Here is a 13,711-nt window from a genome sequence, read left to right as displayed (position 1 = left end):
TTTGTTTGTTTGTTTTTTTGTTTTGTTTTTAAGAGATGTTATGTATGATTTGTGTCTCATTTGCATTTTGTATTTCTATGCCTTTACTGCAACTCAGGAAATCAGTGTTTCATTGTTGTAGGTAGTGAAATGCATCAAACAGAGAAAACAGTATCACTTAAACAATCATGTAACGCCTAACATTGATTCAGCGTTTGCCTTTATTACAGAAATGTTCTTATTCTTTTTCTTTTTTTGTCTGTGTGGTTCAGTAGTTTCTCTGGACATGAAGCAATTGTATGCTGCAGAATAAAATGTACAAATGTATAACTTGTCTGTTTTCGATATTGTGGTCAAATGTCTTTCCATCTATCCATTTTCTTGACCGCTTATTCCTCACAAGGGTCGCGGGGGGTGCTGGCGCCTATCTCAGCTGGCTCTGGGCAGTAGGCGGGGGACACCCTGGACTGGTTGCCAGCCAATCGCAGGTCAAATGTCTTTATTTACTGCAATTCATTTCATTTGAATACAAATAAATAATGTGTAGTGACATCCACAACAGATTCCTTCATTAACAGCTTAGAGGCCAGGTTTGGCCTGCCAAATCATTTTATGTGACACGTTATGCAAATTAGGTGTGTCAACTTTGTATCTCTTGCTAAATGGATTTGAGCGTTTTTCATTTTGGCAGAAAATCTGATGTCGAACTTTTCTTCACTTGTTAAAGATATTAACCCTTTACTAATAGTGTATACGCAACAATATGATGAAATATATGATTTTCACAGCCATAATAGCCCTCTGAGGGAAACCTTTACTGTAATTTGGCCTGCGTTGAGAATTAATTTGACACCTGCTTTTTTGTGCTTTACAGGGTTTATGTCAGGAATTAACTTGATCCATTATGTAGATGACTGTATTCTCAAGGAAAGACCAACACCAAAACGTCCATTCATCCATTTTCTATGCAATACTATACTGCTTTTGTTCATGGTTCAAATGTATTTATGCATTTATGATATTTACCAAATGAAATGAATAAAAAAATGGAGGGTAGGGTAGAAAGGAAATGTTCAAAGTCAAATGTAGATTTTTCTTCCAGTAGGCCGATCATGTAGATCTAAAACAAATTTAGGTTAATGGAAAGTTTCTGAAATAATAATAATAGTGATAATACAATTGCTGTAAGTTTTCACTTGATGACATCAAAAAATAAATTCAGTGCCTTCAGTATTTTACACCTGCAGGGCAACTGCGAAGGCTCCTCCAATCCAGCGGGAGGCACTAAAGGATGAATGAATATTTTACCGAAGAAGAAAAGCGAGGCGACTGAACTGAAGACTCCAACCAGCTGGCAGCTAACAACATGAGAAGTGAGCACCAGGCAAGGCAAACTCCTATCAACTGGAGTCAACACACTACAGTACAGTACTTCACCTCCTCAAGTCTTTCACTTGCCATTTAATACTTCCAATTAAATGTTTCTTATACATTAACAACAGTGAGGATGACATTTTCTAATCTTCTCAATGCTAGCAATGTTATTGAAGCTCATAGGAGCCCTCAGCCATGATTTACTTGATGCATTTACCTCAAACGCAGCAAGCAGGAGTGACATTATCGCTCCATTGCGTAATGTAAATGTTTTGACTGGACTAACATCTGTCATGTATGATGTATCATATACTTTTAGTGGGAGAATGTTTTTTTTTGTTTTTTTTAATTACATCCTTGTCAAACGTAGTTTTTTTTCTTTTCTTTCTGTCACCTCGTAAACGCTGGCCATAATTTGGCACGCAGGTGACGCTACTTCCACAGGCTTGATTTGAAGTGACTTAACAATAACATTACAGTGTGCTATTTAGAACTAAAAATACTTTTGTTGTGCTAAGGGGGTCGACTTTAGTGTGAAAGTTAGTAGGTTCGATCCCCAGTCCTCCCTCCCTCTGTTGCACCTGTTGTATACCGGTAATTGTGTAAATGAGTGGCTCTTCGTACTGTGAGTAAGAAAAGGAACAATTCTGCTGCTTACTGTCCAAAATTTACTTTTAAGTAAAGCAATTTGAGCATTTAGTCGATGTCCTTCATATGCTTTGTCAATAGGAAAACACTTAAGCACACTAGTAGGATGCTTGGATGCTTCCATCTTGCCACCCCGCCCCATAATACAAGCATATGAAGAAGACAGGAGATTGTTGTAACCTGTACAGTACTTGCTTGACAGAAATTCCTGCAGCTCCTTGAGTGTTGCTGGCATCTTCCCCGACCAGTCTTCTTCTTGTCTTTTCATCATTTTAGAGGGAAGTCCTGTTGTGCTAAATGGTACTATTGTGCTGTTTTGTTTTGTTTTTTTCCATTTTACGAGGACTGTCTTCACTATGCTGTGGTCTATGGCCATATTTAATGCCTTGGAAATTCCTTTGTACCCCTTTCCGGTCTGATACAAACAATAAGGTCCCTCTGATGCTGTGGAAGTCAAAACTTTATTTGTGGTCAATCAAAGTCACTTTAAATGTTCTGTTCTGTCACTTCCAATGGCAGGACTGCTGATGGAGCGGTTGCTGAGATCATGAGCTAAAGTTCATCTGTCCAACGCACGGCATCAACTATGTCTGTCCACTGCCTCCTGCGCTGTACCATCAGGTGTGTTGGATAACTCAGCTGTAGTACTAAAACGATATGAATCCATAATAAATCTTCTGGTTAGTGTGAAAGAAGTGTCAAGATGACATATATTTTACACACTTGGATATTTTTGAAGTAAAACAAGATACGATTAATGTAGACTTCAATCTTGAATGTAAAGTTTTACCAATATATGGCATGTGATGTACCATTCTGGAATGATGAGTGTTTTACACAGCGCGCATCTATTTTGTTTAGGGGCTTAAAAAGAAAAATGATGGATGGATGGATGGATGGATGGATGGAGTGAGCCAGCTCATGTTATGATATCACAGAACTCAAAACACCACAAGGTGAAATAATGTGTTGCTAAGAAAAACACTTCCCCCTGGAAATGTTGACACATTAATGTATAATACTGTACTACTTGTCTATATTGTACTAGAATTGAAAGAAATAAGGAAAATGTGGAAAGAGCTAAAGAGAAAACAACACCATCAGTATTTCTATGTTAGTTGTTGAAAAGGTTGCTCTTTTACTTGTTTGTTTGTTTGTTTGTTTGTTTTGGTAGGTTGGAAAGAAAACATGTTGCCACCCATTTATTCATGCAGAGAGCTCTGTCTGGAGCAGACGCTGTCAATGCTCTCAGGCCATTTTACTTTGCTGTCCATCCTGACTTCTTTGGTCAATATCCCAGAGAACGGGTAAATCAGTCATTCAATCATCCACAGTTTGAATATGCAACAAATCAATAGTGATTTTTATAGACTTATTAGCCTAGCAAGCTATAATCGTGATGAATGCAATGGCTCTTATTAAACATTATATTGACACCACCCCACGATGCAATGCCAAAATTGTAACAAAAGTGGTCAAGGTTAGCTTATATTGAAGAGAGAGAAAAAAACATTGTTCTATGTATTTCCTTCAGTAATTTATTGTGCAAATAAAAAACGTGTTTGTTGTTGTTGTTGTTGTTTTTTTTTTTTTTTTGCAAACTAAAATGTCAGTTTAGTCACGCAAGTGGTGAGGATTAGTTGGAGTTGGAGGAGTTGGGAATTGACAAAGTTGCAAACTTTCCATGGAATTGAATTCATTAGGAGAGCAATCAATTTGGATATCAGTTTATGGGAAATCTTGTTTATAATTGTGTTTATATATCTGATTTAATATTATTCTGTACACTATTCTGTACCTTTAATTTTTATTTAAACACTTTCAGTGCCAGCCATTTTCAGGCATTCCTTAGAATTCCCACGAATAGTTTCCTATTGTGACTATAATTGCACAATTTAAATTCCCATGGAAATGTACTCTTAAGTTTTACACAATCTTGCTGGAAACTTTCTGTAAATTTACTGACAAATTTCCACGACTTTGAAGCTGTAGTTTTGACTTTAGACTTAAGTTTAGACTGTGTTGCCCTATGTTGCCAGCTGCCACATAGACCAGGGGTGTCGAACTGATATTATTTCAAGGGCCGCTTTCACCCAAATTTGATCTAAAGTGGGCAGGACCAATATGTTCATGGACTAATAAGATAGATAGAAAATATTCCTGTTTTTTTTGTTTTGTTTTGTTTTAGTTTTTTTTGCAAATAATTACAAGTACATTCAGAAAACATTCTTATTGCAGAGTAATTTGAAAATTCTCAACATTTTTGCATCACATCCTGACTAACAGCCAAATTTCAGAATGTCATTGAAGTGGTCATCAGTGTCCCCTTCAGTAATTATCAACAACAGTTACAATTAGTGAAAAACTGAAGTTTGTGTTTTGTCCTCATGGGCCACATTGGAGCCACTGATGAGTTGCTTCTGGCTCACGATCTGCATGTTTGACACACCTAGCATAAACGATTGGTGGAGCGACCTGACCCTGCCATTTTGTTGCACTGCTGTTCACACTGAACAGGAAGACAGGAAACACCACAAATAGCTTACGTTGAAGCTATGAGGAGATGTTGAGGAGGCAGTTGGCACCCACTCTAAAACTCATCATTCACCACCACAAATCAGGAACGTCGTGATGCCATGGTGTCGCTCTTCTGTAATCTGAATGGCATTTTAGTAACCTTTGTAAACTTATAATTTATGATACAGCTGTTGTATTGGTTCCTAGAAATAAAGCTGATTGTATGCATCGTTAAGCTATCATATTTATATGAGTTGTGTATGGTTTGAATGTGATTTACAGGAAGTGAATGAAAATTCCTTAAAGAGGTTAAACGGCTATTTGGAGAATCTCCTGAAACCTGGCTCGCGGTCACTTCAGCCAACGAAGCTCACCTTTTATGTGAGAAACACAAAAGACGACAGTGACGTGCAGCAAGATCTCCTTTCCTCAGGTACAGAATTTCATGCAGTAATATTGACCACAATATCCATCTGTTGTGTTACTATAGACGCTTTAAACATTCTTACTTGGTTTAAGGGTTCCGTTCAGTGAGCTTTGTCTTGCGTACCAACGATGTCCTGAGCACAGTGACGAATGTGTTAAAGTCCTGCAGTCTGCCCATGGAGCACATGAAGGAACTTAAAGAAGTGGCCAAATCTTCCCAAAGTCCAGCTGAAGCCGCCATTCCTTTCTACAGACCCATCAAGTGGGATAAGAGCTACTATACATTCACTGGCTTCAGAGACCCTGAGGAGGAGCTGCAGCAGGCCACGAGAGTTGAGCCTACCCTCAGGTTAGTCGCATTCGGCTCACACTTCATCGACTGTAGATTAGGGGGACGTATTCGGACCTATTTGTTTACTCGTTAACTTTCTATCAAGACAGTTGACTAATTTACATAAATCCCATCCAGCAAAGCTCTCTCTCTTTTGCTCTCATGCAAAAAAAATCAATTTAAATGTATGTTATGTTCTTTTTTTCAGTATGTGGCTTCAAAACAATGAGGCAGAGGCTACAAAGAAGCACAGTGATAGTCTTCCTCGGAGAGAAGAACTCAAACGGTTGAAGAAGGAACTATGCTACAAATATGACCTGCCTGACATCAGGTACACTCATCAAAACACATCTAAAAACTCAAGTTGACAATTTTAGAACTTGAGTCTGTCGACAGTTAAAAAATCTGCATTTTCAACATAGTGCACCTTTTTTTGGTGTCATTTGCACAAACTTGAATGTGACTTAAACCTTTATTTACAAACCCCAATTCCAGTTAAGGGATAAAAATCACCATAAATGTCCAGAAATATTCACCACAAATCAATCGAAACATATTTTCTTATTCAGATTACTGTAGTATCTTGCAATACTTTGAAGTAACTACTACAGCTTGATTTTTTTTTTATCATACCTCTCATTTTGGACACACTGGGGAAATTTAAGGGACAAAAATCACCATAAATGTCCAGAAATATTCACCAAAAATTAAAAAAAAACATTTTCTCATTCTGATTGCTGTTGTATCTTGCAATACTTTGTAACTAACTACTACAGCTTGAATTTTTATCACACCACTCATTTTGGACACGTTGTGGACATTTAAATTGGGACGTTGGTTCACCATTTTGTGAACAACTATGTGAGAAGAAAGTTATCAGTTTAAGAATAATGTTTGTCAATGTGCAAAGAATTCAGGATTTTCATCATCTCCAGTCCATAATATCATCAAGAGAATCTGAGAGCCAAAAACCAACATTGAATGCCTCGGATCCCCCAGGTGGCAATGCACTAAATACTGACGTCTTTGTGTAGGGCAACACAGTTCATCCTATATCAACAAATGCAAGTTAAAAACTCTAGCATGCAAAATACCCAAAAATGCCACTAACTTCTGTGGGTCTGAGCTCATCTGAGGTAGACTGACACAAAGTGGAAAAGAAAAGTGTGCTGTGGTCTGACGAGAGTCCACATTTCAAATTGTTTTTGGAAATCAAGGAGTCATATCCAAAGAGTAAAGTGGCCATGTGGATTTTTACCAGTGCAAAGTAAAAAAGCCAGCATCTGCCGATGGTATACTGTAAGAGGGTGCGTTCGTACCCATGGCGTGGCTAACTTGCACATCTGTGAAGGCACCCTTATTGCTGAAAGGATGCTGACATCCAATCAATGTAATTTTCAGGGACTTTTCTGCCTATTTCCACCAGACACCACATTCTGTACGTGTTAACACAGAGTGCATGCATTAGGCTGGCTTGCCAACAGTCCAGACCTGTCTCCCATTTTATTTTGAATACAAAAAATATGACACCTGCAAAAAAAACTTCAAACTGGCAAAATACTTTTTGACCAAGAAAGTTTAACATACATAGCCAAGTAACATCAGCTCCATTGTGCAGGTGGCAGCGCAGTTGGGGAGTGGCCCACAGATGCTCTCAGCTTCAGAGTCTGAATCGACTGGCTGTGCAGAATCCAGAGGCCATGCGCAACCTACGAGGTAAAAACTGTCATTGGGGCCATGATCACCTGATTTAATCAATCTGTCTGGGAAATGGCCGTCATAGCATGAGTTGAAATTCATGTCGACTGCTTCCAAGATGTGCTATCTGAAAATGTGAAATTGTAGACAGGGTTTCCGCGGGTCATAAAAAAAAATACATCAAGTCATTAAATAGATTTTGCTAAAATGAAGGCCTTAAATGGCATTAAAAATGTAAATACAATTGATGTAAAAACATCTATGCTTTGTTTTACATACAAACATTGTGGAAAGGGGTCACTTTAACACAATTTAGCAATAATAAATCTGATTAAAAAAAGATATATGTACAGTATTTGTGGGAACTGGTGATTGGTGACAAGTTGTAATTTACAATGAACAAAAGGGCCTGGAGTACACGAGTTGCTTCATGTTCCAAATACCAGTTGCTCTGAATTTGAAAAGAAAAAATGTACTGTTCATGCCACCAATGTCCAACATGAAACACTAATGCCACCTCAGCACAAATGGATAACTCAGTGTTTCACATTCCTTTTAACTGTTTAGTATATATTTTTAGCTTCAAATAACTCAAATTACATACTATAAAATTACGGTATCAATGAACTAAAAACACATTTGTATTTGGAAACCATATTTGTCCACTTCAGATAATTACCGAGAGTATGAAAACTTGAAAAATATTTTTTATTATATTATTTGTACATTTAGAACAGTCATTAAGTGTGATTAATTTGCGATTAATTGCACGTTAATTTTGGAAATCATGCAATGATGATTTAAAATTGTAATAGACTGACAACCTTAATATATGACCAATACTGTATGTGCATATGTATGTATATGTGTGTGTATATGCAGCACGATATGGGCATTAAATTAGTTTTAAGTTGCATTAAAAATTGTGTTAAATTAGATTTGCTGATACCTGCAAAAAAAACCTGTGTATGATGGTGCAATAGTATCTCTTAAACCAATTGAGAGTAAACCAAAATGTGCACTCTATTGTCTAAACATTGTGCCCCCACAAATTCACCTATTCATAGATTTTATTTTTTAAAATCTATACTTCACTGGAAAAAAAATCATCTATTTATTGTTTTTGTGCTCAGGTTATAGCCATGTCTAATCTAAAAAAAAAAAATGTCTTTTGGTGACATCTTCTCTTGGAACTGTTGAAAAGATTAAGGAGCTTCATTTAGTCTAGCCTTGTCCATAGAAAAAAAATGTTTTGCTGCCACCTTGTGGTATCTACAGGCAATTTTCAACCTATTTGAAGGGGGCCATCCAAAAACAGTTTCCACTTGATGATGAATGAACTCTTGTACCCTCCAGGTCACGCGGTTGTGTTTGCTGACCAATCAGGGATGAACGCCTCCGGGCATGTCATGCTGGGAACTATGGATGTTCATCATCAGTGGACCAAAGTAATGCGCTTGAGGCACGTTAGGCCCCGCCCCTCCAATTTGCTCACCTGCTCTGCTTGTGTGCCTCCCAGCTGTTTGAGCAACTTCCCGCCCTCCGCGTCGTGCAGCAGCGGACCGAGTGGCTCAAGGAGAGGATCAGTTTCCTCCTGGGTGGGATTCAGGTGGTTTACGCGGAGAGGCTGGACCCGGTGCAGCCCATCACGGAGCTCTACGGCACACTTAACGCCTTCCATAACAATCTGATATCGCAGAGGCTTGGTCTGCACCCCAGAAGTCTTGAGGGACTCAACATGATACTGGAGAAGTACATCGTTTGTCTCTTCAGGTTGGCTTGGACCGTTTCGGTGATGAAGACATGATTTTGTCTTTGGTATCATTGACAGGGGCCGCTCTAATCCCAGTCTTCATGAAATGGGACACTTCATGATACCGAACAACTGTGACCTGCCCAAGCTGCAGGTTTTCCTCCAGAGTCAGGCTCCTAATGCCAGACAACGAACTCAACGTAAAAAATTGTGAGTCCTGTAGAACCTTCCAGCTGATGTAACTGCTTAGCTTCCGCTGCGCCTCACGGAGGGCAAACATCCCATAACAAATGAATGTACAGAACTTGATTTTCGGTAAGCGTTTTCGTTAAAAGGTGGAAAATATGTCATGTGTCACAAAAAACATCCCGAGTAGGACACTACATTACTGCGACTCATTGAAACCAGCCGTTTGGAGCTGCTAGCTACAAAAAAAGGGAGTTTGATGGAAGGCAAAGTGGAAGTAGAAGCTTAAAGTATGTTGTTTTTGCTTGAAACAGTACGTCGATCACTACTTTTATGGTGTTAAATCATCATTCATTAAATTGTGTCCGGATATACTTGTCTTGCTGTATATCGAAGTTTTAAAAGCTTAGCTCGCTAGCTGCTAATAAACAAATTGACGCCCTGCCCTCCAACACAAGCGGCGCACTAAAACGTAACGTCACACTGGAAGGGTCTATACACCCACCTGTCTAATATAAGCGTCAAAAATTAGAAACACGTGCCGATGATATATTACTCTATTGAGAAGAACCTGCTATCTCGCTAGGGGAAGCATTTAAATTAATAACTAAATTCTCTCACTTATCAGATTACTCTATTAACTGGACAAAATCAACATTATTACCTATTACAGAAAATTCATGGAATCCTACAAGTCAGGATCCACACTACTCCTTTCCTACAGGTAATTTAAAATACTTAGGTGTTAAAATTTCACCTAAGTTAACTGAATTAACTTCTTTAAATTTTTCACCATTATTGGATAGTATCCGTAGTGACCTGGAGCGCTGGAATAATCTTCCGATCTCTTTAATAGGACGGATAGCTACTATAAAAATGAAAGTTTTACCAAAGATTAATTATTTATTTTCAATGATTCCATTTAAACCTACGTCTAACTGGTTCCAATCGCTGGACTCTGCTATCATAAAATTCTATTGGAATAAAAAAAAGCCAAAATTAGTCTATCTACTCTTCAGGAAAGTAAATCTAAAGGAGGTTTAGAGGCACCAAACTTTATGTACTATTATTTAGCTAATCAACTACAATATCTTGTGCTATGGACACAACCCAACAGAGATACTAACTGTTGGTTGGAATTGGAGCAGAAGGATTGTAATAATCTTAGACTGTCAGATTTACTCTTTATTACAAAATCAATAAGACGACATCATTGTTTTAAAAACCCAATGATAGCCGCCACCCTGACTGCCTGGTGGAAGGCATTAGAAATTACAAACTCCCAATTGGCGCCCTGTGGGCTCTCTCCCATTTGGCATAACCCCGACTTTCAACTTAATAATCAGTCGTTCCATTTAAGCCTATGGGAGCAGAAAGGAATTACACACCTTCATCATCTTTTCTCAGATAATAAGTTTATATCGTATACAAACTTGGTCCAGAAATATGAAATAAAAAAGGGAAATTTCTTACATTATCTGCAAGTTAAAAATATGGTTAAGAAACAAATCCCAACACTTCAGGATACGCTCCAACTGCCTGTCTTAGCTAAAGATATTATAAAGCTTTCTCCAACAACAATAAAGAAAATATCAAAAATATATAAGTTATTTTTATACACAAATAAAACGTATTTACCGACTTTAAAATGGGAAAAAGACTTGTCTATAGTTCCGGAACCAGACTTTTGGACCCAAATCAGTGAAAATGTATTTAAAATGACCAAACAGACAAATTTGCAACTTATCCAATATAAGATACTTCATAGAACATATATTACACAATATATGATGAAAAAAATGGGACTCTCTGACTCCGACATTTGTCTCCAGTGCTCACAAAACACTGCCGATACTTATCTTCATGCTTTATGGTCATGTACTCCAGTGCTGCATTTCTGGACTAAAATCTTGGAAAAGCTCGCTGATATATTAAACTGTAGGCTTCCTTTATCTCCAAGACTGTGTTTACTAGGTGACTTAACAATAACTGAGCTACCATGTAAACAATCTCAATCTATATTTATAGCCCTTACTATTGCTAAAAAAAATAATCCTTGTCAATTGGAAAAATAAACAATCTCTAAATATCGACCACTGGTTAAACTTACTAATAAATTATATCTCAATGGAAAAAATCTCTGCCTTAAATAAAAATCAAGTATCAAGATTTAAACAAATATGGTCTATGTACATAGAATATTTTAATCTCAATTTGGCAACTTAATCCTGCCAAGATTCTGCCTGTTAACGAGAGCCACCACATCGTTACAACTTCTGTTTTCGCTGCTTCTGTATTTGGTATTTTGTATCTGATTGTTTTTATTTTTATATAGTCAGGAACCTAGTTGCTGCTAGTGGGCTCGAGCATACCACACTATACGACACTATACTCATTAACTCCTTAAGATCTATTTCTAGTGGGCACTAAGCATCAACACTTGGTGTTACTGCATGCTAATTAGTCAATTTTCTTGACGCCGTCCCCTGTGGTCGGGCGGGGGTGGTTCTGCCCCCCCCCATATCACGATATGAAGGTCAAGATACGATAATTATCACGATATTGTGGGGAGGATGGCGATACAAAGTCACAATATTGTAAAAATAAATGAGCTCATACTAAGTACTGTGCGTTTGTACGGCAATGAAAAATATAAAAATATTATAAATATTATATATAAAAATATATAAATATATATATAGAGGCACTTACTTGCAAATGCAAGCACATTGACATTGACTCTGTTCACAAGCATATTATGTTCCCCTTCTTCTGACCATTAACGTGTTTTTTAAATATAAGGGCCAAAACATGCCTTGTAAAAAATAAACTGCACTAAAAAAATTAGCCACCAGATGGTGCTAGAACTGCACAAATGGACATCTATGCTGCTTTTAATAGACTTGGACTTGGACTTAGACTTGACTTTATTGATCCCTTTGGGATGGCTCCCTCTGGGAAATTTACATGTCCAGCAGCAATGAGAACAGATAATAAAATAAAAAATAATTCAATCAATCAATAAATAAGGTTATTACACCAGAGATTGAATTAATAATAATAATATTGTGACATGATGACGATATATTGTGGCAATTTTAATATCGCGATATCACAATATTGCCGTTATCGTTACATCCCTAGTTGCACTTGCAACAAGCTCTTTTTTCCCACTGTTTTAAACAGATTTGTGAATAATGATGAAACGTAGTTATATTCTAATGCTAATTGCTGCAAAATGTAGACAGACACAAACATACTTTTTTTTTTTTTTTCTGATGAAAGAAGAGACCCAAATCTTTCTTTTGGTCGGTTCCTTGTTTTTATAGCAATAGAACACAATATTCTGCAGACTTAGCAAAATCAGTCAAAATTCATTAAAACTGCCAGGAGGGAAAATGGCAACGAGTGAATGAATTAACAGCCAGTTTTGTGTTATATGCAGGCTGCAGGCAGAAGAAGCGGCCGTGACGAAGACGTGCCTCCGGAGTCTTTCTCTTCGGGGTCTCTCCAAGGAGCCCAGTGTCACCTGCAGCCAGATGATCCTTTGCTGTGAAAGGTTGTTGGAGCAGCGTTCGCCCCTCATGATGGGCCTCCATATTTGCGTTTCTCACTACTTCTCAGTTATGCAGGACGGAGACCTTTGTATCCCCTGGGACTGGAAAGGTTGAGGTTTGTACCAGGTTCTAAATATTTTTAAGCAGTTTATTAAATGTGAATTTTCATCTGTTGGTATTCAACAAGAATGTGTAGAGAAAGACATGTTAGTATTACATGGTCAGTCAATTCACAATGACTTGAATAAATGATGACTTATTGAATAAGAAGCACTTTATTCTTTGCTGAAGTTGACCAAATAGAGTGTTTAAACTGTAAATATAGAAAGTTTGATCATTACTTGACAGTATTTGGGGAAACATGATGACTTGGTCACTAATTTAATAATGCTTGTGTTGAGGTGGGATCAATCAAGTTAATGTAAATTCAAATTAACAGTTAGGTCAGTTGTATTTTCACTCACGTACGCGTAACTCAGTCCTATGACACATGCCTGTTTTGTGCACTTCTTCTTGTGGAATTATTTTTCACCAAAATAAAAGTTGCCATTTTCAGCTTGTTAACTGACCTGTGGCGAGTTGTCTCTCTCGCTCGTACACCAATTTGACTGCCAAATGATTTGCAGCTTGCTAAATTGGATTCAGTTAAGACATTTTGAAATGTGCTTGTCAAAATATATGTGCATTAGTAGTAGCGGCACATCTGCCTCACGGTGGAGATGTTCTGGGTTTGAATCTGGACTCAGGTCTTCTATTGCATGTTTTTCACCTTATAAGGGTTCACACCACGTCTTGCTCAAACAGCTGGAACAGGCTTCAGCTAACCTGTAACCCTAATGAAGGATAAACGCCATAAAAAAAAATGAATGGATGGAATGTGGCTCATTTTTGGATATTGTATCTACAGAATGTGTTTCATTTATTCAAAGCCAAGCATTTTATTTCAGTTTCAGAATAGCACTGGATAAAGCACAAGGGTGGAAAAATGAGATGGTACCCAATAGGCTAAGTCAGATTTCGCAGAAAAATTAAATCAGAATTACACTTAATCTGAATTTCACATCGGGGTTCAAAGGTCACAGCATTTCCTAAACGTTCTCAGTTTGAGGAAACGCTGTGACCTTGAACAAACCCTGACATGAAATCAACATTTGCTCGCATCACAAACCTGCCTCAATGGGGGATAATTTCGTATACTAATTTATTATATTTTTTGTTTAGTCTTTTTTTTTTTTTTACTGT

At 37.6% G+C, this 13,711-nt stretch overlaps 1 protein-coding gene across 7 annotated transcripts; it reads left to right on the top strand.

The window, feature by feature from the left end:
- Positions 1-1,308: 1,308 nt before the first annotated feature.
- tcaim (T cell activation inhibitor, mitochondrial) lies at positions 1,309-13,312 on the top strand. Of its 7 annotated transcripts, none has more exons than XM_077526230.1 (12): positions 1,343-1,363; positions 2,521-2,622; positions 2,863-2,957; positions 3,176-3,308; positions 4,801-4,951; positions 5,038-5,293; positions 5,484-5,606; positions 6,894-6,991; positions 8,330-8,421; positions 8,493-8,725; positions 8,805-8,936; positions 12,358-13,307. In XM_077526230.1, exons 4-12 carry the CDS (start codon positions 3,210-3,212, stop codon positions 12,581-12,583), a joined length of 1,410 nt encoding a protein of 469 aa, XP_077382356.1. In that variant the 5' UTR covers positions 1,343-1,363; positions 2,521-2,622; positions 2,863-2,957; positions 3,176-3,209; the 3' UTR covers positions 12,584-13,307. The 7 variants fall into 7 exon arrangements, with proteins under 7 accessions (XP_077382352.1, XP_077382354.1, XP_077382355.1 ...); XM_077526231.1 differs by lacking the exon at positions 1,343-1,363 and adding an exon at positions 1,375-1,402; XM_077526226.1 differs by lacking the exon at positions 2,863-2,957 and having other exon boundaries at positions 1,309-1,402.
- Positions 13,313-13,711: the final 399 nt, after the last annotated feature.

Source organism: Festucalex cinctus, chromosome 7 (genome assembly GCF_051991245.1).
Source record: "Festucalex cinctus isolate MCC-2025b chromosome 7, RoL_Fcin_1.0, whole genome shotgun sequence".
Lineage (NCBI taxonomy): Eukaryota > Metazoa > Chordata > Actinopteri > Syngnathiformes > Syngnathidae > Festucalex > Festucalex cinctus.
This window is presented reverse-complemented; position numbering and strand designations above follow the sequence as displayed.

Excerpts from the sequence above, each read along its gene's own strand:
- tcaim (XM_077526226.1), top strand. The coding sequence starts at position 2,588 with ATGTCTGTCCACTGCCTCCTGCGCTGTACCATCAG. Across the intron at positions 6,992-8,329 it reads GGCCATGCGCAACCTACGAG|GTCACGCGGTTGTGTTTGCT; the intron begins GTAAAAACTGTC and ends TGTACCCTCCAG. Across the intron at positions 8,422-8,492 it reads TTCATCATCAGTGGACCAAA|CTGTTTGAGCAACTTCCCGC; the intron begins GTAATGCGCTTG and ends TGTGCCTCCCAG.